Raw genomic sequence first — 24217 nt, forward strand, 5'->3', positions numbered from 1 at the left:
CATTGCTTTGGTTGGTCCCTTTTATTTATATGGGTGTTTTAAGTCTTTTGAGAATTTTTATTGGTACTCATGGTCTTTTATCAGCGTCTTATGAATGATAGGCATCACCCACTCTACTTTTTATTAGTATCCTTGGGTCTTTTATGGTCATCTTGTGAATGACAAGCATTGCCAACTTTAGTGATTATTATCATTATATTTGAGCGAAATTCTTTGAGGTTGGTTTCGACTTATATTTTATCACACATTTCTACCCTTTGAGAGTCGGTGCTCAGTGTTTGGACACCGTGATGGAGGAGTTTATTACTACATCTATGTTATTTGGTTCAAGCTGGGATCACTGTCATTACCTCCCAATTTGAGGGAGAGTGTTGGAAGATATGATGTAATTAGGATGACACTGATGCAATTAGTTTATGATTTATATCTCTTATTCACTCTTAATAGGGTGAAGAGTATTCTTGTAATATTAGTACTTTTGATATCAATAAATACAACTTAAGGGGGAGGTTTTGGACAAGTCCATTATCCTAATCTTCCTCCTCTTTTCTCCAAATCCGATACTCTTCCTCTTCTCCTTCTAAAACCTTCTCTCTACAACTCTTCTTCTTCTTCTCACCCCTTAATCCTCTTCTATTGTGATTATACATCATGGAATCCTAAGTTTTAACAAAATGGATGTTGTTATTTTATTATTATTTATATATAACATATTAATAATTTATTTGAATGCTTTGGAGCATGAGTAAGTGGTTTCCGTACCTCTAAATTTTTATACATCTATTAAGCATTGTCTACATATTTATTTTATTATACTTTAACTTAATTTCATGATTAATAGCATCTAAATCTGATGATATTTCTTTTGAATTTAATTAGTTGGAGACAGTTGTATCTTATATTTTTTAAGTCATTTTTTGTGATATTAATGTTAAGTCCTACAAGATAAATTTTGAGAGGTAGGTGGATAAGTTTGTCAATTTTAGTGGCTACCGATAAACCTTGAGAGGAAGCAACTCTTTTCATTTTCAAAATTCACTTTTTTGAGAGGGTCAACTCCTGTCATTGTCTCTATTACAAAGGGGTCTATTGAATTGATGGAAAAGTGAAATACTTCATTGACATCAATAACTTGTTGTAATGAGAGTACATGAACCTCTATTTATAATAAAAGAAGGTAGTAGAGTCCAATTACAATAAAACTGCCCTTGCCCCAATTACACCCAAACTCTAACACTTGAAGATAAGTCCTATCATAATTAAATAACTCAATATAGATAAAAGACAAACATAACTCAAACTAAAACTCTTCTTGGACGTGACCCTAAGATAAATATACTTTTGTGAGTTTTTCTTAATCTTCCAACTGATGTGATAAGGATGCCAGCTCATGGTAATCATTGTGGGTCCTACTTCTTATGGGCTTGGGCCCATCTTGTGGGTCTTCCTTGGTCGTGTGGCCCATCTTATAATAATCTTAGATATGTGGGCCTTCCTTGGTGTTGTGGGCTTGAGCTTATCTTCTAACACTCCCCCTCAAGCTGGGGGTGAGAGAACAACATGAACTCCCAACTTGCTGCAAATGATGTATATAATATTTTTGTATAAAATGGCACATCTTCCATTGCCTTCATCTTCCAACATTCCCCCTCACGTTGTTGCGTCCTTCCATGAGGTCCTGCGGCATTATATAAGTGAGAGTAAAAATCACTCCTAGCTGGTAAGCCATTGCTTCATACTCCTGTCCTAAGTATGTATGACACACTCTATCTTCTATCGGTAGTGTGTTTATCGGCATTGCTCTGAAGTATCCACCACCGTGTCCCTCCACAGGACAACGACTCTCAAGTGGTAGGAGACATAGAAGCCTTTACAGGGGGGGGGGGGGGGGAGGATAACATAGATGTAATAATAAGTTTATCCGTCATGGTTTCCCAATGTGATATATAACACGAAAGAGAACCCAAGAAATAATGTCCCCAAAGACACATCATAGCAGCAACTGTATATAAGACGACTATCTTCCAACACATATAACACGAACCAAATAATAAAATTTTTAAAAGAACCCATGAAATAATCCGATATAAAAATAAGGGTGTGTTAGTCAACTTGAAGTCCGAGATGAAGATCAACCGCATGACGCCCTTCATCAGTTGAAGTCGTTAGTGGAGTGCAAATGACATTTCAACTGGATGTTGGGGATGCAGCGGTCCTTCATCTCCACGTTTTAAAATCCTTCATCTCGTTGAAGACCATTTTTTATCTTCTTCGAGATGAAGGACACGCACGACTTAGTTTTTTTTCCCTTCTCTCTCCTCGCACCCCCTCTCTCGCGCGTCCTCATTTCCCTTTTTTCCTCCCTCTCTCCTACACCCCCTCTCTCGTCTCCCTACGCCCCCGACATCACTGGTCCCTCTCTTCTCTCGGACTCACGTCTCCAGCCTCCGTCTCTCGGTTTTCTCTCGGACTCGCCCTCTCTCGTACCCCCTCTCTCGTCTCCGTGCCTCCCTCTCTTCTCTTGAACTCGCTCTCTGTTTTTCTCTCTCGCTTCTCTCTCTCTCTCTCTCTCTCTCTCTCTCTCTCTCTCTCTCTCTCTCTCTTATCCCTCTCGACCTCCCTTTCTTCTCTCTCTTCTCCCTTTCAGTCTCCCACTCCCTTCTCTCTCTGGCTACTCTCCTTTCCCCCAAAATACCTTCCGATTTCGTTTGATTTCCGCATTTCGATTTCAAAGATGAAGATGAAGATGAACTTGTCCACACTAACACCCTATTTCGAAGATGAAGATCATGTAGATGCATGAGATGAAGATGAAGATCAAATTTCCAGTTTGTTGACTAACCCCCCTAGATGCACAAGCTTCATCTTTTGTGCTCCCCTTTTCTTGAATATTTTTGTCACATAAATTTATTCACAACATATGAAATAAAATACCTCTTTCTTGTACTTCTTCTACTAATCCCCCTCATGCTGGGAGGTAATGGCAGCGATCCTAACTTGAATCAAATATCATAGATGTAGCAATAAGCCCAAATAACAGAGATGTATAAATAATACCTCAAACCAGGGAGGAGTGAGATATTTTTTGATATATCAACTCAAATAGTGACGCAAAACAAACGGCTTAAATTCGGATTTTCAATGTAACAGAATACCAATATGACCTTTGATTCTTCCAATGCGAATATATCTTTAAATATAGATCAGATTGATATTAAATTTTCTCCTTCTGAAAGTAGACTTAAATACCTTTCATCCAAGTATAACTTAACTTCATAAAATATAATTATCAGAAGATAAATAATCTGATATATTTTGGTCTCTGTCATCTTGCCGAACTAAGTTTTGTTTCTCCTGTTTTTCCAGAATGACTATTGACTCTTCCAAGATCAAAAATCATACCAAGATTTGGTTGAATAGGTAAGAAAATCTACTTACATATATTTTTTTGATATATAATTCTCCATATAAAGTCTCTTTCTTGATAGCATAAAATACCTCGGAAATTGATGCTTTCTACTGCCACTCGAACCTCTTTTTCAATCTGACTTTTGCTGCTTCAAATATCGATTTCTCTTTGAAGATAACTCAAAACAAAAATAAAAATTGGTTGAATAGGTAAAGTAAAAGACATATAGATCTTTATTTTGATATATATTTATCCATATAAAGTCTAGTTTTTTTATAGCAAAAAATACCTCGGAATATGAAGATTGTTGTTGCTGCTCGAACCTTTTTGTAATCTGACCTTTGCTAATTCAAATATCGATATCTCTTTGTAGATACCTCCGATTGGAACAAATCATTTTTCTTTAGAAATTTGACTCAAATATATTTTCGTAAATATATAATTTATAATATTAAAACTACGTATAGAGGAAAAAAAACACCAAGCAAACTACGGGTGTAGGGACTAAAAGAATATAACTACGAACCTAGACTTAGGGTTTAGGGTTTAGATAAAAGGATCACATTACCTCCATGAGTTGACCAAGTCAACTCACAAAACCTGCTCTAATACCATGTTGAATTTATGAAAAAGTGAAATACTTCATTGACATCAATAACTTGTTGTAATCAGAGTACATGAACATCTATTTATAATAGAGGTAGGTAGTAAAGTCCAATTACACCCAAACTCTAACACTTAAAGATAAGTCCTAACATAATTAAATAACTCAATATAGATAAAAGACAAACATAACTAAAACTAAAACTAAAACTCTTCTTGGTCGTGACCCTAAGATAAAGATACTTTTGTAAGTCCTTCTTGATTTTCCAACTGATGTGATAAGGATGCCATGAGTTGACCAAGTCAACTCACAAAACCTGCTCTAATACCATGTTGAATTTATGAAAAAGTGAAATACTTCATTGACATCAATAACTTGTTGTAATCAGAGTACATGAACATCTATTTATAATAGAGGTAGGTAGTAGAGTCCAATTACACCCAAACTCTAACACTTAAAGATAAGTCCTAACATAATTAAATAACTCAATATAGATAAAAGACAAACATAACTCAAACTAAAACTCTTCTTGGTCGTGACCCTAAGATAAAGATACTTTTGTAAGTCCTTCTTGATTTTTCAACTGATGTGATAAGGATGCCAGCTCATGGTAATCATTGTGGGTCCTACTTCATATGGGCTTGGGCCCATATTGTGGGCCTTCCTTGGTCGTGTGGCCCATCTTATAATAATCTTAGATATGTGGGCCTTCCTTGGTCGTGTGGGCTTGAACTTATCTCCCTATAGGGTCTACTCTTCCTGATTTTTGCACTATCTTTAACTCTCCTAATAGGGTCAACTCTTTTTTAAATTCCAACTTACTATTTAAAGTTGTCGGACTATTCTTTACTTTAATGTTTTGTTTTTTTTTTCAAACTAATAGGGGTCAAATCTTTTGTATATGTTTGACTCTTTTTAGCCTTTATGTTTCAAGTCTTTATCTTCATTTTTATTGAATTTTTGAAAAAGATAAATACTTAACTGACTTGTTCTAATTTAAGTACAATGAGTCTCTATTTATAATAGAGGAAAGAAGTACAATCATATTATAATTAAACTACCCTTGTCCCAGTCATAACCAAAGTCTAATATTTAAATATAAGTCCTAACATAATTAAATAACCGAATATAAATAAAAGACTAACATAACTAAAAATCTTTTCAAGTAAGACTCTTTTGTGACATCCTTCTATAAGACTCTTCTTAGACTCTACCATGAGACTTCTTGCTATTATAGTCATGTAAGACTCTTCTTTACTTACTTGTCAATAGGAGAATCAATAAATAGATATAACATGAGAAATAGGATGAGAGGTAGAAGCTCTTTGAGGATCACAAGAACATGGTTCTTTACAAATAGTTATAGGACATGTTTCAAATGGAGACTTATATATAGGAGGAGAAGGAGGTGAGTTACTAAGTTCAAAAATCAGTCAATGGGGTAGTTGATTGGTTGGCCGCCGGAGAGGAAGGATCTTGTACTAGCTGGTCTAATGGGTGATATGTGTTGTTCAATGAGTTGAGCCAAGGGTTCAATACATATAAACATACCTACAGAAATTTCAAAATCTAGTGGAGAAGATCCTTTGGAGTAAAATTGTTGGTCCTGAAACAATGTAACATCAGTTGAAACAAAGGTTTTATGCAAGGAAGGATTATAGTACATAACTTTTTTTATTCTTGAAGTATCCCATAAAATTATATTTAAAAGATTTAGGATCAAGTTTATTTCTACCAATGAAAATATTATGAACAAAACACACACATCTATATACTTTAGCCGGAAGTTGAAAGGAAAAAGATATTTTTTGACCAAACACACTAGAAGGCATACAATTAATAAGATAATAAGCAGTGAAAATAGCATAAAACCAGTAAAACTATTGAATATTCATGGACAATTGGATTTTAGCATCTTCTAATAGATGTTAGTTTTTTCTTTTACCATTTTGCTGTTGACTCAAAAAATCGATATCTCTTAGAAGTTGCTTGAGCCCTACAATCATGAATGTTCCACAATTTTACTGGTCTTATGCTATTTTTACTGTTCACTATCTGATTAACTAGTTGTATGCCTTCTAATGTCTTTGGCCAAAACACACCGTTTTCACCACTTCTACTTTATGTAAAGCCTTTCGACTTCCTGCTAAAATATTTGGTTGTGTGTGTTTTGTTATGTTTTACCTGGCAAAAATAAATTTGATCCTAAATCTTTTCAGTGTATTTTTATAGGATACTCCAAGAATAAAAAAAGTTATGAGTGCTATAATCCTTCCTTATGTAAAAACCTTTTGTTTCTATCAATGTGACATTCTTTGAGGACGAACCATTTTACACCAAAGGATCATCTCCACCAGGTTTTCAAGTTTTTGTATGCATGCTCACACCAGTTGAACCCATAGATCAGCTCATTCAATAGCCACATAATTACCCATTAGATCAATTGCTGCAAGGTCCATCCTCTCCATTAGCCAACCAATCACTTGCCCCATCTACTAATTCTGAAGTTAGTAACATGCCCTTTCCTCTCTAGTTGGTACAAGCTCCATGCTCACCTTCTTCTCATATATTTGGGCCTCCGGTTGATACCCATCCTTTAGCTATCCTTCAATAATCACATTCTTGTACTTCTCAAAGAGTTTCTACTTCTCATCCTATTTCTCATGTTGAATCCACTCACAGGCTCTTGATGTAGAATTTAGTTACATCGGCTTTAATACCTCGCAAGCGTACGAATCGTTCATGTAATTTAGCGGGAAGCGAGGGTCATATCCGCAGGGAAGACTGAATTTTGTGTATTCTTCAGTCAACTAGCCTAACCAAATATGATGAATTAATATGAACTAAACACTAATTATATCCTAAATTATCAAGCAATCATCTGGTTAACTACTTGCACAACAAGAAACGTTAATTCTAGATTTTATGGTGATTCGTGCCTCTCTCGAGCGCCACGTAACCACGGATCCGAATTCTCAATTCTTGCGTCTAGACCCTCTCGGGCGCATAGAGTGAAAGACAGAAATCGGATTAAAATACCAAAATCCAACCTAAATTATATTCCTACCCTAACTAGCCAATTTAATCAAATATCCGGAAAACAAATATCCAATAAACATTAATTATCAAATCAGATTCAATAAACATTCAATAACCTAAGTTCAAACTATTTAAAAAAAATAAATTCAAAAATGACGAATTACTCCCCTTCTCCTTCCTCTCGCTCGGGCAGCACTCGTGAGTGGTCGGAGGTAGAGACGACGCCGACGACGAAGGTTAGAAGCCGACGGACGGAGGTAATGTCCGGTGAAGAACGAAACAGAGCTGACGTTCTCTAACCGGCTCTCTCGAGTCTCGGTCGGAGTCGGAATAGCTTCGGGAATGGTCGAAAATATGTAATAGACGTCGGAGGATGGTCGAAAAGCGGAATTGGCACCGGAGAAGCCCTCTAGGATCATTTCTTGGCCTGGCGAGCAGAAACTGTCGAACTCACCTTGACGGAGACTCTCTCGAGCTCTCCTCGGGTTTGTTCTTGATTTTTGAACGGCGGTGGACGACGGTGGACGACGGTGGCGCAGCGAAAGACAGTGGCCCGACGAACGACAGTGGGAAACTCCTCTCGGGTCTTCACCTATTTCCGGTCCAAGGTCCTCTGTTTTGGTCGATCTGTCTGTTTTCTCTTCACGCTCTCTCCCCTCGTTCGACGCTCCTCTTCCCTTTAATACCAATTTTCTTTGTTTTAAAAACGATTTGCCCTAAAAAATACCTCCATTTCACTAAGGGCATTTTGGTAAATATCTCCTTCTCCACCAAAATCCTCCTAAAATTCCATAATTGAATCCATAAAAAGTATTTCAGGAAGAAATAAACCTTAAAAACAATGAAATATAATTCAGGAGAGAAAAATATGCAATATAGACAGTGATTAATGCCAAATTCAATAAATACACGTTTCATTTGAAAACCGATAAATAACTACCTATAACACAATTATAAAGGTTATTCTATTATAATTAACCTAGTTCTCATGTTAGAATATGGCATCTATCACACCCGAACCAAATCTTTGCTAGTCCCTAGCAAAACAACAATCAAACCAAAATTAAGCCTAGGAAAACAAAATGTCACTTTCGTAGGGAGCACGATTGCATTTAGCGCATGCCACAAGCCGTTAAACCCCTACTTTGCAGTAGTGGACGAGTTATGTCTCGTGAGGGTTTGCATGGAATTTACCCAAAAAATTCATCTAAATCAATAATATAAAAAGAAAACTGAAGAAAATTTACTCCTCCTTAGCATATGACTAGCACTTAGTATCGTAAAATATTTGAAAATCATATGAGATCCTGCGCAATTTGAAAACCTGTGTAAAATATAACATATTACCAATCCAATTACACTCATTGTTACTCCACCTGAACCAATGTGACCCATAAGCAATTACTTCAACAGAACAAAGAGGCAACAAATAACAATAAAATCCTGGTCACATCACAATTAAGAGAAAATAGTAGAGTAAGCCTATTGTCTGACAATCTCACAAAAGAAATATACCAATTTCAATCTTGACTTGCAACTTCTCTCAAATTAAAATTCATCATCAAAGTTAAAGAAACTCACTACTTCCAGATTTAAAACCATTTTACGCTATTACCAGCACACTTTTGCTATTACCAGCGTAATTTTTGTTTCACTGAATACTTTTGGTATTACCACCATTTTGTATTCGTCTTCACTGCACATGCACTTATTTTTAAGTAACCGACTGTTCCGATGCATGTCCCTGGGTTTGCCCAGGCTATTTTTGAAGTTATCTGTCTTTTGCAAGCAAGAGTATTTCCATTTGCATTTATACATTACAACAAGGAATTTCACTGAGGTATAAAAAGGAATGAGTTCAAACAGGCAAACAAGACTATTCAGACTATCATAGATCAACACTAGATTTACATGTTCTCTTTTGCAACTAAGTTCCAAGTCTAATGCAATAGTAAGTTATCCCACTGAATTCTCATGGATCACAACAAATGATATCAGATTTCTAATAGGCATATTCTACACAGTTTTTTTACGAAAAATTTTGAAACACATTTGAGCAACTTATTTTAACTCTACTAATATTAACCACATACTAAGAGGAGTAATTTGAAAACCACGAACAAAAATCAAAAGAAAATTATTGCTAAGACATAAAAGAGTCGTTTCCTCCCTCCCAAACCTAAACCTGACATTGTCCTCAATGGGGAAAAGTTAAAACACCAGAACGACTACAAAAAGGAATAACAACTTAGCTAGTTATACTCCAGTAGGGTGAGGGTTAAGCTCCCTCAGGGCTCCTAAATCCATAGGTGGGACCATATGTGTTTGGTCATCAACAATAATACCGAAAAGTCAATAAAGACCCCTAGGAATGATACATAGTCTCCCTCGAAGAAGGTTTACTCGTATCAGCCGTACCCGTAGGTAATCATCTGTAGATGAAACCGCTATCCCACATCACACTTTGAAGAAATCTCCGTGTGACTGGCCATTGAAGGCAGCAGGAATCACTCGCTGAACACAAGTCCTTAAGTTACTCACCATAAGGTTTTCATTCAATACTTCAAGATCGAACTGGTCAATCCTAGAATGGTTGTTTGAGTACAGACCTCTCAAACTAGGGACCAAAAGTTTGGTCATCGACTACCGGAACCATTTATGCTCTCAGCCGGCAAATAAGAATGAATAAACCAAAAAAAAAAAAAAAAAAAAAAAAAAACTGTAATGTACAAAGGGATAGAAACGTGGGGATTGCCCACAATGTGCAAAGTTTATAGTCGTAAGCAAGACTCTGACGCATTCAAGATGAAATGACAGGTTCCTCCAAGGAAATCACCATCACCTCCTCTGGTGTGGGGACATTCTCAAGATACGGTTTGAGCCTCTGACCGTTAACTTTGAAGACCGACCCGTCTCCGTGATTGCGGATCTCAATAGCGCCATGAGGAAACACCTGTGTAACTTCAAATGGACCAGACCACCTGGATCTTAGCTTCCCCGGAAACAAATGCAATCGTGAGTTATAAAGTAAAACATTCTGCCCAACAATAAAAGACTTGCGAAAAATAGATTTATCATGTAAAAGCTTTGTTCTCTCCTTATACAGTTTGGCATTCTCATAAGCATCATGACGTATCTCCTCCAACTCATTCAATTGCAACTTTCTCTCCTCACCCGCTTGAGTTAAATCAAAATTCAAAGCCTTAATGGCCCAATAAGCTCCATGGTCAAGCTCAACAGGTAGATGACATGCTTTGCCGAACACTAGGCGAAATGGAGACATCCCAATAGGAGTCTTATAAGCGGTTCGATAGGCCCATAAAGCATCGTCCAATCGAGTGGACCAATCTTTCCTATCAAAGTGAACCGACTTCTCCAAAATCCGTTTGATCTCCCTATTAGAGATTTCCACTTGACCACAAGTTTACGGGTGGTACGGAGTGGACACCCGATGAGTGATGGAATATTTCGTCAATAAGGTCTCAAATGCTCTGTTACAAAAATGAGATCCCCCATCACTGATGATCGCTCTCGGGGTACCAAACCGATTAAAGATATTTTCTTTTAAAAACTTTACCACCACTTTGTGATCGTTTGTCTTACATGATATAGCTTCAATCCATTTAGAGACATATTCAACAGCAACAAGGATGTATTGATAACCGAACGAGACATGAAAATGACCCATGAAATCAATACCCCACACATCAAACAATTCAACAAAAAGAATAGGGTTAAGAGGCATCATGTTCTTCCTAGACAAACAACCAGTTCGTTGGCATTTATCACACACCTGACAAAACTCATGGGCATCTCTAAATAATGAAGGCCAATAGAAACCACATTGCAAGACTTTAGCCGCGGTCTTTCTGGCACCAAAATGTCCACCACATGCGTGGGAATGACAAAATTCAAGAATGTTGGCAAAGTCTTGCTCATGTACACAACGCCTAATGACTTGGTCAGAACACACCTTGAACAAAGAAGGGTCATCCCAAAAAAATTGTTTGACTTGGGAAAAGAATTTCAACCGATCTTGTTTACTCCAATAATTAGGAATCTTATTAGTTACAAGATAGTTGACTATGTCAGCAAACCAAGGCAACTGGGATACTTGGAGAAGTTGTTCATCAGGGAAGGAATCATTTAAAGGAAGGAATCCTTCCAGAGGTGCTACACAGATCCTAGATAGATGATCAGCAACAACATTCTCACAACCCTTCTTATCTCGAATCTCAAGGTCAAATTCTTGCAATTGCAAGATCCATCTAATCAAGCAAGGTTTAGTGTCCTTGATGGATAATAAGTACTTCAAAGCAGAATGATCAGTGAACACTATAACCTTTGACCCTAACAAATATGATCTGAATTTGTTCAAGGCAAACACAACAGCTAGCAACTCCTTCTCAGTGGTAGTGTAATTCAATTGAGCATCATGAAGAGTGAGGCTAGCATACTGAATGACATAGGGCATTTTATCCGTCTTTTGCCCCAAAACAGCCCCCAATGCATAGTTAGAGGCATCACACATCAACTCAAAAGGCAAAGACCAAATAGGGGGTTGGACAATGGGTGCAGTGGGCAAACATTTCTTTAGTGTCTCAAAAGCATGAATACAGGCATCATCAAAGGCAAAAGCAACATCTTGAGCAAGCAAATTCGTCAAAGGACGAGAAATTTTGCTAAAGTCTTTAATGAAATGCCTATAGAACCCAGCATGGCCAAGGAAAGAACGCACCCCCTTCACAAAAGTAGGTGGTGGCAGATTGGCAATTAGGTCAACCTTGGCTTTGTCCACTTCTACACCCCGCTCAAACACTACATGTCCTAAAACAATTCCTTCTTTTACCATGAAGTGGCATTTCTCCCAATTCAAGACTAATTTGGACTTAATGCAACAGGACAATACGAGTGAAAGATTGTGCAAACATGTATCAAAACTAGAGCCAAAAACAGAAAAGTCATCCATAAAGACCTCTAAAAAGTCTACCAATTACGTCAGAAAAGATACTCATCATGCACCGTTGGAAAGTGGCGGGCATATTGCATAAACCAAAAGGCATGCGTCTGTAAGCATAGGTGCCAAACGGACACGTGAATGTGGTCTTTTCCTGGTCTTTTGGAGTAATGGGAATTTGATTGTAGCCGGAGTATCCATCTAAGAAGAAATAAAAATTGTGGCCGGCCAATCGTTCTAGTACCTGATCAATGAAAGGTAGTGGGAAGTGATCCTTCCTAGTGGCGGAATTAAGTTTTCTATAGTCAATGCAGACACGCCACTTGGTGGTAGTTCTTGTGGGAATCAATTCACCACTCTCATTTTTCATTATCGTTATCCCCCCTTTCTTAGGGACAACTTGAATTGGACTCACCCAGGTGCTATCAAAAATAGGGTAAATGATTTCTGTCGCAAGCAACCTGATGACTTCTTCTCTCACAACCTCCAGCATATGGGGATTTAACCTACGTTGCATCTCACGTGAAGCTTTAGTCCCCTCCTCCAAATGAATATGATGCATGCATATGGAGGGGCTAATCCCTTTTAAGGCATCAAGAGTCCACCCCAATGCCTCTTTGTGTGCTTGTAAAACTTCAGTCAATTGTTCCTCCTGCTCAGTACTCAAATCAGAGGAAATAATGACTGGTAATGAGTTCATGGGCCCCAAGAACATATACTTCAACGTGGGAGGAAGTGGCTTAAGATCTAGCTTGGAAATTTCAAGAGGTTTGTCCAAATCAAGAGGAAGATCTTGTGGATGATCAGTTATGATAACCTCATAAGCTTCCTCCAACAGAGGTACAAAATTGAGTAAAGCATCAACCTCTCAGAAATATGTTTCCTCATCAAAATAGTCCATGTCTAAAGATGTTATGCAAGACTCAAAAGATTCAAGAGTGGATTCGTCATCAAGCATAACAATTTCTATCTTAAATGCATGACTCAGATCATCAAACTCAAGTGGGTGGTGCCCGGCATTAAATACATTCAATGAGACCTTAAAATTTCCAAAAGACAACTCCAACTCACCACTTTTACAATGAATGATAGCATTATATGTGGCTAAGAAGGGACGTCCTAGGATGACAGAAATTTGGTTGGTTACATTGACTACTGGTTCTGTATCAAGAACAATGAAATCAACCGGGAACAGAAATTTGTCCACTTTTATCAAAACATCTTCAACTATTCCTCGTGGTATCTTGACAGAACGGTCAACTAGTTGAAGTGTGATGGGAGTAGGCTTCAATTCCCCCAAACCTAATTGCTGGTACACAAAGAAAGGAAGCAAATTCACACTTGCCCCTAAGTCAAGAAGAGCTCTCTGGATGGTATGTTCACCAATGACACATGAAATTGTGGGACATCCAGGATCTTTAACTTTAGGAGGAGTGTTGTGCTTCAGAATTGAGCTTACATTCTCAGTAAGAAAGACCTTTTTGTTAACATGTTGTTTTCTCTTCTGTGTACAAAGGTCTTTCAAAAATCGGGCATAGGCAGGGACTTGCCTAATAGCATCAAGAAGTGGAATGTTAATGTGAACATTACTAAACAGTTCCAACGTTTCATGCATGCTATCTCCTTTCCTAGGTGGGCCCGATAACCTCTGCAGATAAGGAGCTAGTGGGACTTGGTTAGGGATCTGCTTGGCTGTTGGTGGAGAACTTGGAGGTTCTTCACCCAATGATGTATCCCCATTGTCATCCTTTGACTCCTTAGACTTAGTGGTCCCTACACCATTGTTCAACTCACGACCACTCCTAAGGGTGGTTATGGCTTTGGCTTGCTCATGGTGGGGTTTGGAACTCAACCCACTCTCATGTGTGCTTTTGGGGGTAGGAATGGTTTGACTCAGGAGTCTATTTTGTGCTTGTTCACTCATGTGGCTGGCCAACTGACTCACTTGCATTTCAAGTTTAGCAATTGAGGAATGTGTATTCTGCATGAATAATTGAAGTGTATCTTCAAGTGAAGGTTATTGTGGAATCAATGGTTGTTGAGTGAAGTGTGGGCGCGGAGCTTGGGGTTGAGTAAACCCTGGAGGACCCCCAACCTGTGGGCCCTTGGACCATGAGAAATTTGGGTGCCTAGCCCAACCCGGATTATATGTTTCTGAAAAAGGATCGTTCCAGTTTGGTCTATGAAAATTCTGGACTGCATTCAAGTCCTCAATGAGCTCTGGGTAGGATGAACTAGATGGACACATTTGTGTGGGATGAGTTGAACCAGAGCATATGGCACAGACAGTAGATGGGTTAGGAGCAGGTGAACTCTTGGACACCATAAGGGCATCAATTTTTCTAGTCAACCCTTCAATCTTGGCCATGAGCATGGGTGTTTCACTAACCTCGTAGAGTCTTTTGGCTTCGTGGGATCTCCTATCAACATTAAATGACGAACCCCATTGCTGAGATTGATCACTCAACGTTTCAAAGAAGTCACATGCCTCACTAGCACTCTTACCCATAAAACTCCCACCACTCGTTGCATCTACCATGGATCTAACCTGGGGTGTAAGACCTTGATAAAAGTATTGCACTAAATGCCATTTCTCAAACCATGATGCGGACACCTACGGATCAAATCCTTCCATTTCTCCCAAGCCTCATAAAAGTGTTCACCCTCCTGCTGCATAAAGTTGGAGATTTCTCTCCTGAGGGTTGTAGTTCTCTGAATGGGAAAGTACTTGGACAAAAATTTTGTGACTAATGTGTCCCATGAAGTAATGCTGCCCACCTCCAAGGAATTAAGCCAAGACTTGGCCTTATCCTTAAGTGAAAATGGAAAAAATCTTAACCGGATAGAGTCATCTGAGAAATTCTGGAATTTGAAAGTTGCACAAATATCTAAGAATTCCTTGATGTGGTAATATGGGTCCTCCTTTTCCAACCCATAGAATGTAGGGAGGAGTTGGATCACACCCGGTTTCAACTGGTAACTGGCGGCAGTAGTGGGTGGCAATATAATGCAAGAAGGTGATGTGAAGTGGGATGTGATAGAATAATCCCTCAGGGCTCTACGGTCATCTGCTGCAGGTAACAGTAATGGTTCGCCCTGATTGGCCATGGTAGCTCCTAACTCGACTTTGGGTGTTTTCCTACAAATATGTTCTACCTCTTCAACAAAGGGAGCTAATGGTCCACCTAGGGAGCGGCGCCCGTGCATAAAAACACAAAAAAAAACAAAACGAACTATCAAATTAAGCTAACAAACTCACTACTAAAAATATGAACTAACTAGAAGAAATAAAAATAATTCCATAAAAAATCACCAAGCTAAAATTATGAAAGAAAATAATAAAAAAAATCAAAATAAAAATAAAAAAATTAAATTAAAAATAAAATAAAGTAAAGTAAAATAAAATAAAAATAAATCTAACCTAAGACCATGGAGAACAAATAAATACACCTAATACGTGCCTCCCCGGCAATGGCGCCAAAAACTTGATGTAGAATTTAGTTACATCGGCTTTAATACCTCGCAAGCGTACGAATCGTTCATGTAATTTAGCGGGAAGCGAGGGTCATATCCGCAGGGAGGACTGAATTTTGTGTATTCTTAAGTCAACTAGCCTAACCAAATATGATAAATTAATATGAACTAAACACTAATTATATCCTAAATTATCAAGCAATCATCTGGTTAACTACTTGCACAACAGGAAACGTCAATTCTGGATTTTACGGTGATTCGTGCCTCTCTCGAGCGCCACGTAACCACGGATCCGAATTCTCAATCCTTGCGTCTAGACCCTCTCGGGCGCATAGAGTGAAAGACAGAAATCAGATTAAAATACCAAAATCCAACCTAAATTATATTCCTACCCTAATTAGCCAATTTAATCAAATATCCAAAAAAATTCAATAAACAATAATTATCAAATCAGATTCAATAAACATTCAATAACCTAAGTTCAAACTATATAAAAAAATTAAATTCAAAAATGGCGAATTACTCCCCTTCTCCTTCCTCTCGCTCGAGCAGCAACTTGTTCTCACGAGTGCTGCAATTTCCCGAAATTGATGGCTTCGGGTAGCAAGAGTGAGTGGCCGGAGGTAGAGACGACGCCGACGACGAAGGTTAGAAGCCGACGGATGGAGGTAACGTCCAGCGAAGAACGAAACAGAGCTGACGTTCTCGAACTGGCTCTCTCAAGTCTCGGTCGGAGTCGGAATAGCTCTAGGTATGGTCGGAAATATGTAATAGATGTCAGAGGATGGTCGGAAAGCGGGATTGGCACCAGAGAAGCCCTCTCAGATCACTTCTCGGTCTGGCGAGCAAAAACTATCGAACTCACCTCGACAGAGACTCTCTCGAGCTCTCCTCAGGTTTGTTCTCGGTTGCTGGAAGCGGTGGACGGCGGTGGATGACGGTGGCGCGGTGAAAGACAGTGGCCCAGCGAACAACGGTGGGAAACTCCTCTCGGGTCTTCCCCTGTTTCCGGTCCAAGGTCCTTTGTTTTGGTCAATCTGTCTGTTTTCTCTTCATGCTCTCTCCCCTCGTTCGATGCTCCTCTTCCCTTTAATACCAATTTTTCTTTGTTTTAAAAATGATTTTCCCTAAAAAATCACCTCCATTTCACTAAGGGTATTTTGGTAAATATCTCCTTCTCCACCAAAATCCTCCTGAAATTCCATAATTGAATCCATAAAAAGTATTTCAGGAAGAAATAAACCTTAAAAACAATGAAATATAATTCAGGAGAGAAAAATATGCAACATAGACAGTGATTAATGCCAAATTCAATAAATACACGTTTCAATTGAAAACCGACAAATAACCACCTATAACACAATTATAAAGGTTATTCTATTATAATTAACCTAGTTCTCATGTTAGAATATGGCATCTATCAGCTCTCCTCGAAGTGTTATGTTTTTTGGCTTCCTTGTCCTCTGTATCGGTTCCTAGGGATCATATTGAGGCTCTTAAATATCCAAGATAGAGAGCTACCATTGACGAGGAAATGGCTACCTTACATAGTAATAATACATGGGATTTTATTTCATTACCACTTGGAGAAAAAGTTGTAGGCTATCAATGGGCGTTTATTGTTAAACATAATTCAGATGGGTCTATTTTTTGGCTAAAAGCAAGGCTAGTTACTAAAGGATTTACTTAGACACATGACATTGAATATGAAGAGATTTTTTCTCCAATTGTCAAACTCAATTCTATAAGACTTTTGATTTATTTTTATTGGCCTATTCATCAACTAGATGTAAAAAATGTCTTCCTTAATGGTGATCTCCTTGAAGAAGTCTACATGCTCCAACCACCTAGTTTTGTAGTTGAGGGGGACGTGTATACACTTACAAACCACTCTTATGGCCTCTAGTAATCTCCTCAAGCATGGTTTGACAAATTTACCAAAGTGGTTGTTCGATTGATTTTTTAAGTTATTTGAAATGGCACATTCTATGTTTATTAGACATACTAAAATGGTGGTAGTCTTTTGGTTGTATAAGTGGATAATATTATTCTCACTGGAGTGATCAAATGGGCATGTACTAGGTAAAGGAAAACTTGTCCAAGTATTTTTCAAGCTAAAGATCTTGGACTCTTGGAACCTTTTCTTGGAATTATGTGTTATAATCTCAACATGGAATTATCTTATCTCAAAGAAAATTTGTGTTAGACTTATTTGAAAAAACATGAATGCTTGGTTGTAGGCCCCTTGACACTCCTATGGACCCGAGTGTCAAATTGTGTGTAGAATCAACAAATAAAGTTGATGCTTGCAAGTTTCAAATGTTGCTTGGTAAGTTGGTTTATTTGATTGTTACTAGACCAAAAATATTTTTATTGTAAGTGTCATTGGCCAGTTAATGCATAAATCTCAGTTTTCTCATTGGCAAGCTCTTGATAAGATATTGAGATATTTGAAGAAGAGTCCAGGATAAGGATTATTGTATAAGAATCACATACACTTCAGAATTGAAGGATTTACAAATGTAGACTGTGCAAGTTTTTTTGAAGATAGGAAATCTACCTTCGGTTTCTGTATAATGGTTGGTGGCAATCTAGTGACTTGGTGCAATAAGAAACAAAGTATTGTAGTTCAACCCAGTTCAGAGGTCACATACAAAGCTATGGCACAAGAAGTTAGTGAGATGTTATGACTTTGTTCCTTACTTATAGAGCTAGATTTTTCTGTGGAAAACCCCATGCAACTTTATTGTGAAAATCAATTAGATATTCACATTTCTCTCAATCTAGTGTTTGATGAAAGGACAAAACACATTGAGATTGACTATCAATTTATTCATGAGAAACTCAATACTGGAATTATTAGTAAGCACTGCGATCCTTCCAAATACAACTTACATATATTTTCAACAAAGCGATTGCAGCAGGTACATTTCAGCATTCAAGTTTCAAGCTTGGGGTATTTGATGTCTGTTGGATTTCTAGAAAAGAGAAAAATTTCACTAACTTAATGTAATTTGAATACAATAAGCTTTTATTTATAATAGAGGAAAGAAGTAGAATCCAATTACAATTAAACTACCAGTATCCCAGTTACACCCAAAGTTAAACACTAAAAGATGAGTCCTAGAACAGTTAAACAACTTATCATAAATAGAAGACTAACATAACTAAAACACTTTTAACAAAGGCTCTTTTGTGAGACCTTCCATGAGACTCTTCTTAGACTCCACCATATTAATTCTGCCTCTGTGAGACTTCGTACACTCTTCCATATTTGCTCTTCAACAATGTCTTTGCACCACCAGCTCTAGGGAGAGTGTCGAAAGAATAATGATTTAATCAAACTTATGTTATGTTATTTTTCCTCCTTTAGTGGACAAGGGGCTCCCTTGTAATTTTATCAAGACTTACCAATATAAATTTAGGTGAGAAAAGCTAACCCCTCATCAAGACCTAATAGTGAAGGTCTCTCTCACTCAAGCTCATGCTCACTCTCTCCTTCCCTCTTTTCTCGTCCACTTTCCTTCCTCTTTTTGACTTCTTCTCTCTTCTTCTTCTTCTCATTCTCTCTTCTCCTCTTACCACTAGCCTCTACAATCGATTAAACCCTAGAATCTAACATTATGTAATGCCAAAAATACTATTTTATTAGATAGTTATGGTTTATACACTGTGGACCACTGTGCTCCCTATAGACTCAGAAGAATAATTTTCACTCATAGCAATGACACCATGTACACATGTATTATACTGCTATGTTAAGCAACATAAAATAACTATGTTACTCTCTAATAGAATACTATGTTATGTACTTTCAAAGATACTATGTCATCAAATAGTTGTAATTCACTCACTACAAGAAATAACTATGTTACTCTCTTGTTAAATACTATATTATGTACTACCAAGAATACTACATTATTAGATGGTTGTTGTTCTCAAGAGTATAATAGAGGTTAGTTTTGACATCATCTTAAAGGGCATCAAGAACATAGTACACTACTCTAGTCAGATAATGTGTCATTTCGCTATGCAATAGTAGGTTACCCCATCGAAGAGACATTATGCCCTCTATAGATTCATAAGAATAATTTTCACTCATTTGCAATGACGCCATGTACACATATACAATACAACTATGTTAAGCAATACATAATAAGTTTATTGCCTTTTGGTGGAATACTATGTTATCTATTGCTTAAAATACCACGTTATTAGATAGTTGTGGTTCACACATTGTATACACTATGCGTCTATGGATTCACAAGAATATTTTTCACTCAATAGCCATGACATCATGTATACATATAATACTACTATGTTAAGCAACACAGAATAACTATTTTACTCTATGATAGAATACTATGTTATATAATACCGAAAGTACTATTCTCAAATAGTTGTGGTTTACACACTATGGGACAATTTACTCCCTAATAATTTTCACTCATTAGCAATGACACCACATACAAATATAAAATATCATTATGCTATGCAACACAGAATAACCATGTTACATTCAAGAGGAATAATATGTTATGCACTACTAAAAATACCATGTCATCATATAGTTGTGGTCCACAAGAGTACAATAAATTTAGCCTGACACTGTCTTAAAAAGCATTGAGAACAAAATATACCGCTATCATACAAATAAAGAGAACGAGATTTATTGTTATTGTTCACACTATCATTTGGCCATGTAATAGCTTACCTCATTGAATAACAAAGTACTCATACTACGGGTCATTGTACTCCCGATCAACCCAAAATAATATTTTTCATTCATTGGTAGTAACATTATGTACGAATTTATAATACCACATATGTTAAAGAATATATATAGTAACTTTGTTATTCTATAGTGAAATAATATGTTATGTGTGACTAAAATACTATGTTATCATATATTTAATAGCCCCATAAGTGTAATATTACATTGTAAAGGACAATAGTACAAAAAAAATACACATGGACATAAATAACTGTATTGAGGTCCCCAAGTATCAACTTCCATGAATTTGTTTTTGTAAAAGCAAATAAGGATTACTTGTTATTGTAAGAAGCCAAATGAGAACACCCCCATTGAGTGAAGATCACAAAAAAGAATTTTTTCATTTCATCTCAAGACTTGGTTTCTCCACCCATGTTATGCAAAGAGTTTCATAGTTAAAACGAGTGTTGAAAAAAAAGGCAAAAACAAAATAAGAAGAATGAAGAAAACATCAAAGTTGAGATCTTTGAAAAATAAAGAAAAACGTGAGTTGGAACAAAAAGTGGAAGAATCAAAATTATGGAGTGAAGAGAGGCATAGCTCACATCTCCTATGCTGGAAAGCGTAAAGAATTGTTGGTGTTTTATAGCTTTTGTTATGTCTTCGAGTCAAAAAGGAGGGTTGGGTTAGAATATCCGAATCGAACCAGAATAATATCAAATCTAATCCAAGGGCATTTTTATCCCAAAGTTAAGACTTCATAATTTTACCACAAACTAAAAAAATATAAATACTGTACATACAAATTTCCTCTTGCCTTCAATTATCACCCAGGAGAAAGGAAGCCCAAAAACGAATAAATGATACACATCTCATTTTGAATATGACAGACCTACTCTCGCTTCCTGTAAACAAATTAGAGTTACAGAAAATACAAGTCCAACTTTCAACCTTCGCACGCCTCTAAACAGAGAGAGGGAAACCGAGAATGGATGAAGGCAACTGCAACAGAGAAAGACTGCAGGGAGGTAAGGGTAGGTTGGAAGTATACAAAATGCAGCCCCTCGCGTACATTTACTATCTTCAGGGCAGGTTCCACCTCCTTTGAACCCTACAAATTATTACAGAAGCTGATTGAGATTTCATATTACTGCATCGCTTCCAAGTAGAGTACATGCAAGGAAAATACAGGATGAAACCCTTCATGCTTCCTTTACAAGCCTCTAACCTTAGATGCTGGATTCAAGTTCAACTGATACAGAGACAAGAAAACTACAAGACCAACATACCTCTCTGAACAGATCGAATGACTTGCAGTCTTCATCAGTATCTGTGAGGGGAAAATTACAGGAATTGTGAGAGTTGTTATTCAGAACCGTGAGAGGGCAACCGACGTCCCACCCACCACAGTCACAATGTCCACCAGATCTCCATCTCTCGGTTATACTGGTTGGACCCCCATTTCTCGCTCTTGGACCGCCGTGACGGCCTGCAGGGATTAGAACATTGATGCTTTTATCAGACTTGCTGCCCTTTTGCAAACCACCTTCATTGCTACTTCCAGCAGTTACATTTTTAAGAAATTTCAAGCCCCATCCTTCGTTCGATTCCACCTGACTCTTGTTGTAAGCAGTATCTTTCATAACAATGGCAACCAACTCAAGGCTAGGAAGAAAATCAGTATCATAGAGGCTCTCCTTACCAAATTCATCAAATTTACATAATGCATCTAGATTTGACTCCTCAGATACATCCTTCAATTTGGGGCTAGATTTGTTCTTGGATATATTATTTGCCCGAAATACATCTACCAATCTCTTCTGTAAACCTTTACGCTTCCTAAGAGCATTGGTTGAACTTTGCATTCCAAAGTGGTATTCACTAGAACCAAACAAAACATATTCAGTCTCCATGTGTTTTTTATTGTCACAATCAAGAGTCACACAACTTGACACCTTCATCCTTGCAACAGTTTCAGACAAATTATTTTCTGAACTACCATGTGCTTTTGTACAATTAGATCTTGAATGGAATAAGTACAAGTAATCAGAGGGCCTGTCATTTGAAGCTCTTGAAAAAGACTTAACTTGCAAAGGGTTGGCCACATAAACTTTGCCTCTATCATCCACAGAGAATTCAAAATGAGGGAGTCCACTCTTCCACATACAATGAAGAACTCCCTTTAAAGGAACACAACAAGAAGATGAAGAAGACTGACATGAAGATGTTGATTTTGTACTCGAGCAAGAAGCAAGAGTGCTATCAGGGACATCTGATCCATATCGTTGTTGTAAGATTTGCTTTGGTGGAGAAAGACTCAGACATGGAGGAGAATGTATCAACTTTGAACATTTTCCACCATCAAAAGCATCAACTGATTTCATTCTTCCAGAGCTGATAACACTTACTAGAGAAATTATATGGTTTCCCAGAAGATTACTCACCTTACTCTTCCCTTCAATTGCATCAACAATCCATTGGCCAGTGGGATGAATAATAATGTTACCAGGCCAACTTGCCGAAGAATGTTGAGAAAAAAACCTACCTAGATCACCTGTAGTTCCTGTTCTCCTTTTGTGGGATTTAAACCCATCCAACAAAAATTGTTTTTTTGATGGACTGCAGTTCGAAGGAAAATTGAACGGTTCGGTTGTTCTACAAAGTATGCTTAGAGAAGTTGATGGTCTAACTTCAAACAAACTCAAGCAATGCTGTTGAAGATTCCCATGTAGACTCACAACACTTGTGTGTGGGATCTTCGCTTCCCTGCTCCATCGTTTTTGGGCATCTTCGATGACTTCAGACTTCTGTCTATTCCCATCTGAGTTTTTATGTTGCCGCTGACTTATCTTCTGCAGGATTCCTTTGAGTTCTGATGTGGAAATTGCAAATCGATTTTCTTCTGCTTGTCCAGTGCCACTACTTCGGCGGCAGTCTAATGCTTTACTGTTCTGGAAATCTTTCTTTGCAACAACTGTTTTGTCCATTTCCACAATTCCACTGGTAAAGGCACATTTAACAGATGTTTGCATATGCCAATCCCTCTCCCATGTCATATTACCTGGTGAAATGGAAGAACTACGTCAACTCAGTAGACATGAAACATAAAAAGAAAGGAAGCAGAAACAACAGATATATCCAGCTATTTATGCTCAGAATTCAGAGACAAAATCAGCAAACACAATAAGCAAAGGCAACAGTATAACACCAGTGAACGAAAAAAATGAACAACAGGATTCAAGACCCTAACATAAGGACAAGTATAAGTTTACATATACTGTCTCTGTAGCTACATTCATCTTATCTGTATTTAACTTGTCAATAAACCAAATATACTCAATGGATAAAATGAACCAAAAGCTTGCAGACACAAAGCACATATTCATAATTGCTCAAATCAACAGCATAAGATTGATTGCTGCTTCACAAAAAACAAAAAAAAATACGACAAACAGACTGATTTACAGGCAAAACAAAGCAAAAAAAAGACACAAAATCATGATTTCGTAGATGCGAATCAAAGCAAAAAATAATCTAGTTAATAAAAAGCAAACCAAAAGACACATATCAACCTACATGATAAACCATACCAAGAAACAGAAAAAAACAGAGAGGAGATAGTACGAAAGAACAATTTCCTCACCTGGAAAACAGAACCCATAAATCGAACAGCCGAGAGTCAGACCCAGTACATTAATGCTACCAAAACCACAGAAGAAAATCGTCGAATAGGCAATAAAAGAGCAGAAAGGCCGCCTCCACAGAAAAATGTCACTTTTCAGCCCTAACTCCCACCAAAACGTTTATTTGTAGCTGAGGAAAAGGAAACACCACGAAACGAACCGCGCATTTAAAGATTTTAAGTCGGTAAATAAATACACAAAATAACGGTTCTGCTACCAGGGAGGAACCTTGAGAAAGTTAAAAAGAGAAAAAGGAGAGGTACGAAGAAACAGAGAAAGAAACCAACACCTGCACCAGGGTCTGGAACAAATGGTGGATTAGGTTATAAGTTAGAAG

At 37.5% G+C, this 24217-nt stretch overlaps 1 protein-coding gene and 1 non-coding gene across 2 annotated transcripts; one reads left to right on the plus strand and one right to left on the minus strand.

Moving 5' to 3' along the window:
- Positions 1-14605: 14605 nt before the first annotated feature.
- Positions 14606-14712, plus strand: LOC137964342 (small nucleolar RNA R71). The gene has a single exon (XR_011115539.1). It is a non-coding gene; the product is annotated as a small nucleolar RNA R71 (small nucleolar RNA).
- A 6184-nt stretch (positions 14713-20896) lies between these two features.
- Positions 20897-23810, minus strand: LOC137962985 (uncharacterized). Its single transcript, XM_068810147.1, has 3 exons — positions 23774-23810; positions 21487-23258; positions 20897-21308 (listed from the first exon to the last, which is right to left on the minus strand). The coding sequence occupies exons 2-3, from the start codon at positions 23251-23253 to the stop codon at positions 21144-21146; spliced, it is 1932 nt and encodes a 643-aa protein (XP_068666248.1). The 5' UTR covers positions 23254-23258; positions 23774-23810; the 3' UTR covers positions 20897-21143.
- Between the last annotated feature and the right edge of the window lie 407 nt (positions 23811-24217).

Source organism: Aristolochia californica, unplaced genomic scaffold (assembly GCF_029961685.1).
Source record: "Aristolochia californica isolate CCGP_79_NKW_82.1479 unplaced genomic scaffold, dmAriCali1.0.hap1 SCAF_4, whole genome shotgun sequence".
In the NCBI taxonomy this organism is placed as follows: domain Eukaryota; kingdom Viridiplantae; phylum Streptophyta; class Magnoliopsida; order Piperales; family Aristolochiaceae; genus Aristolochia; species Aristolochia californica.

Coding starts and splice junctions, on each gene's coding strand:
- LOC137962985 (XM_068810147.1), bottom strand. CDS start 23,253: ATGACATGGGAGAGGGATTGGCATATGCAAACATCTGTTAAATGTGCC. Junction 21,309..21,486: donor CATTCGATCTGTTCAGAGAG/GTATGTTGGTCT, acceptor AATAATTTGTAG/GGTTCAAAGGAGGTGGAACC.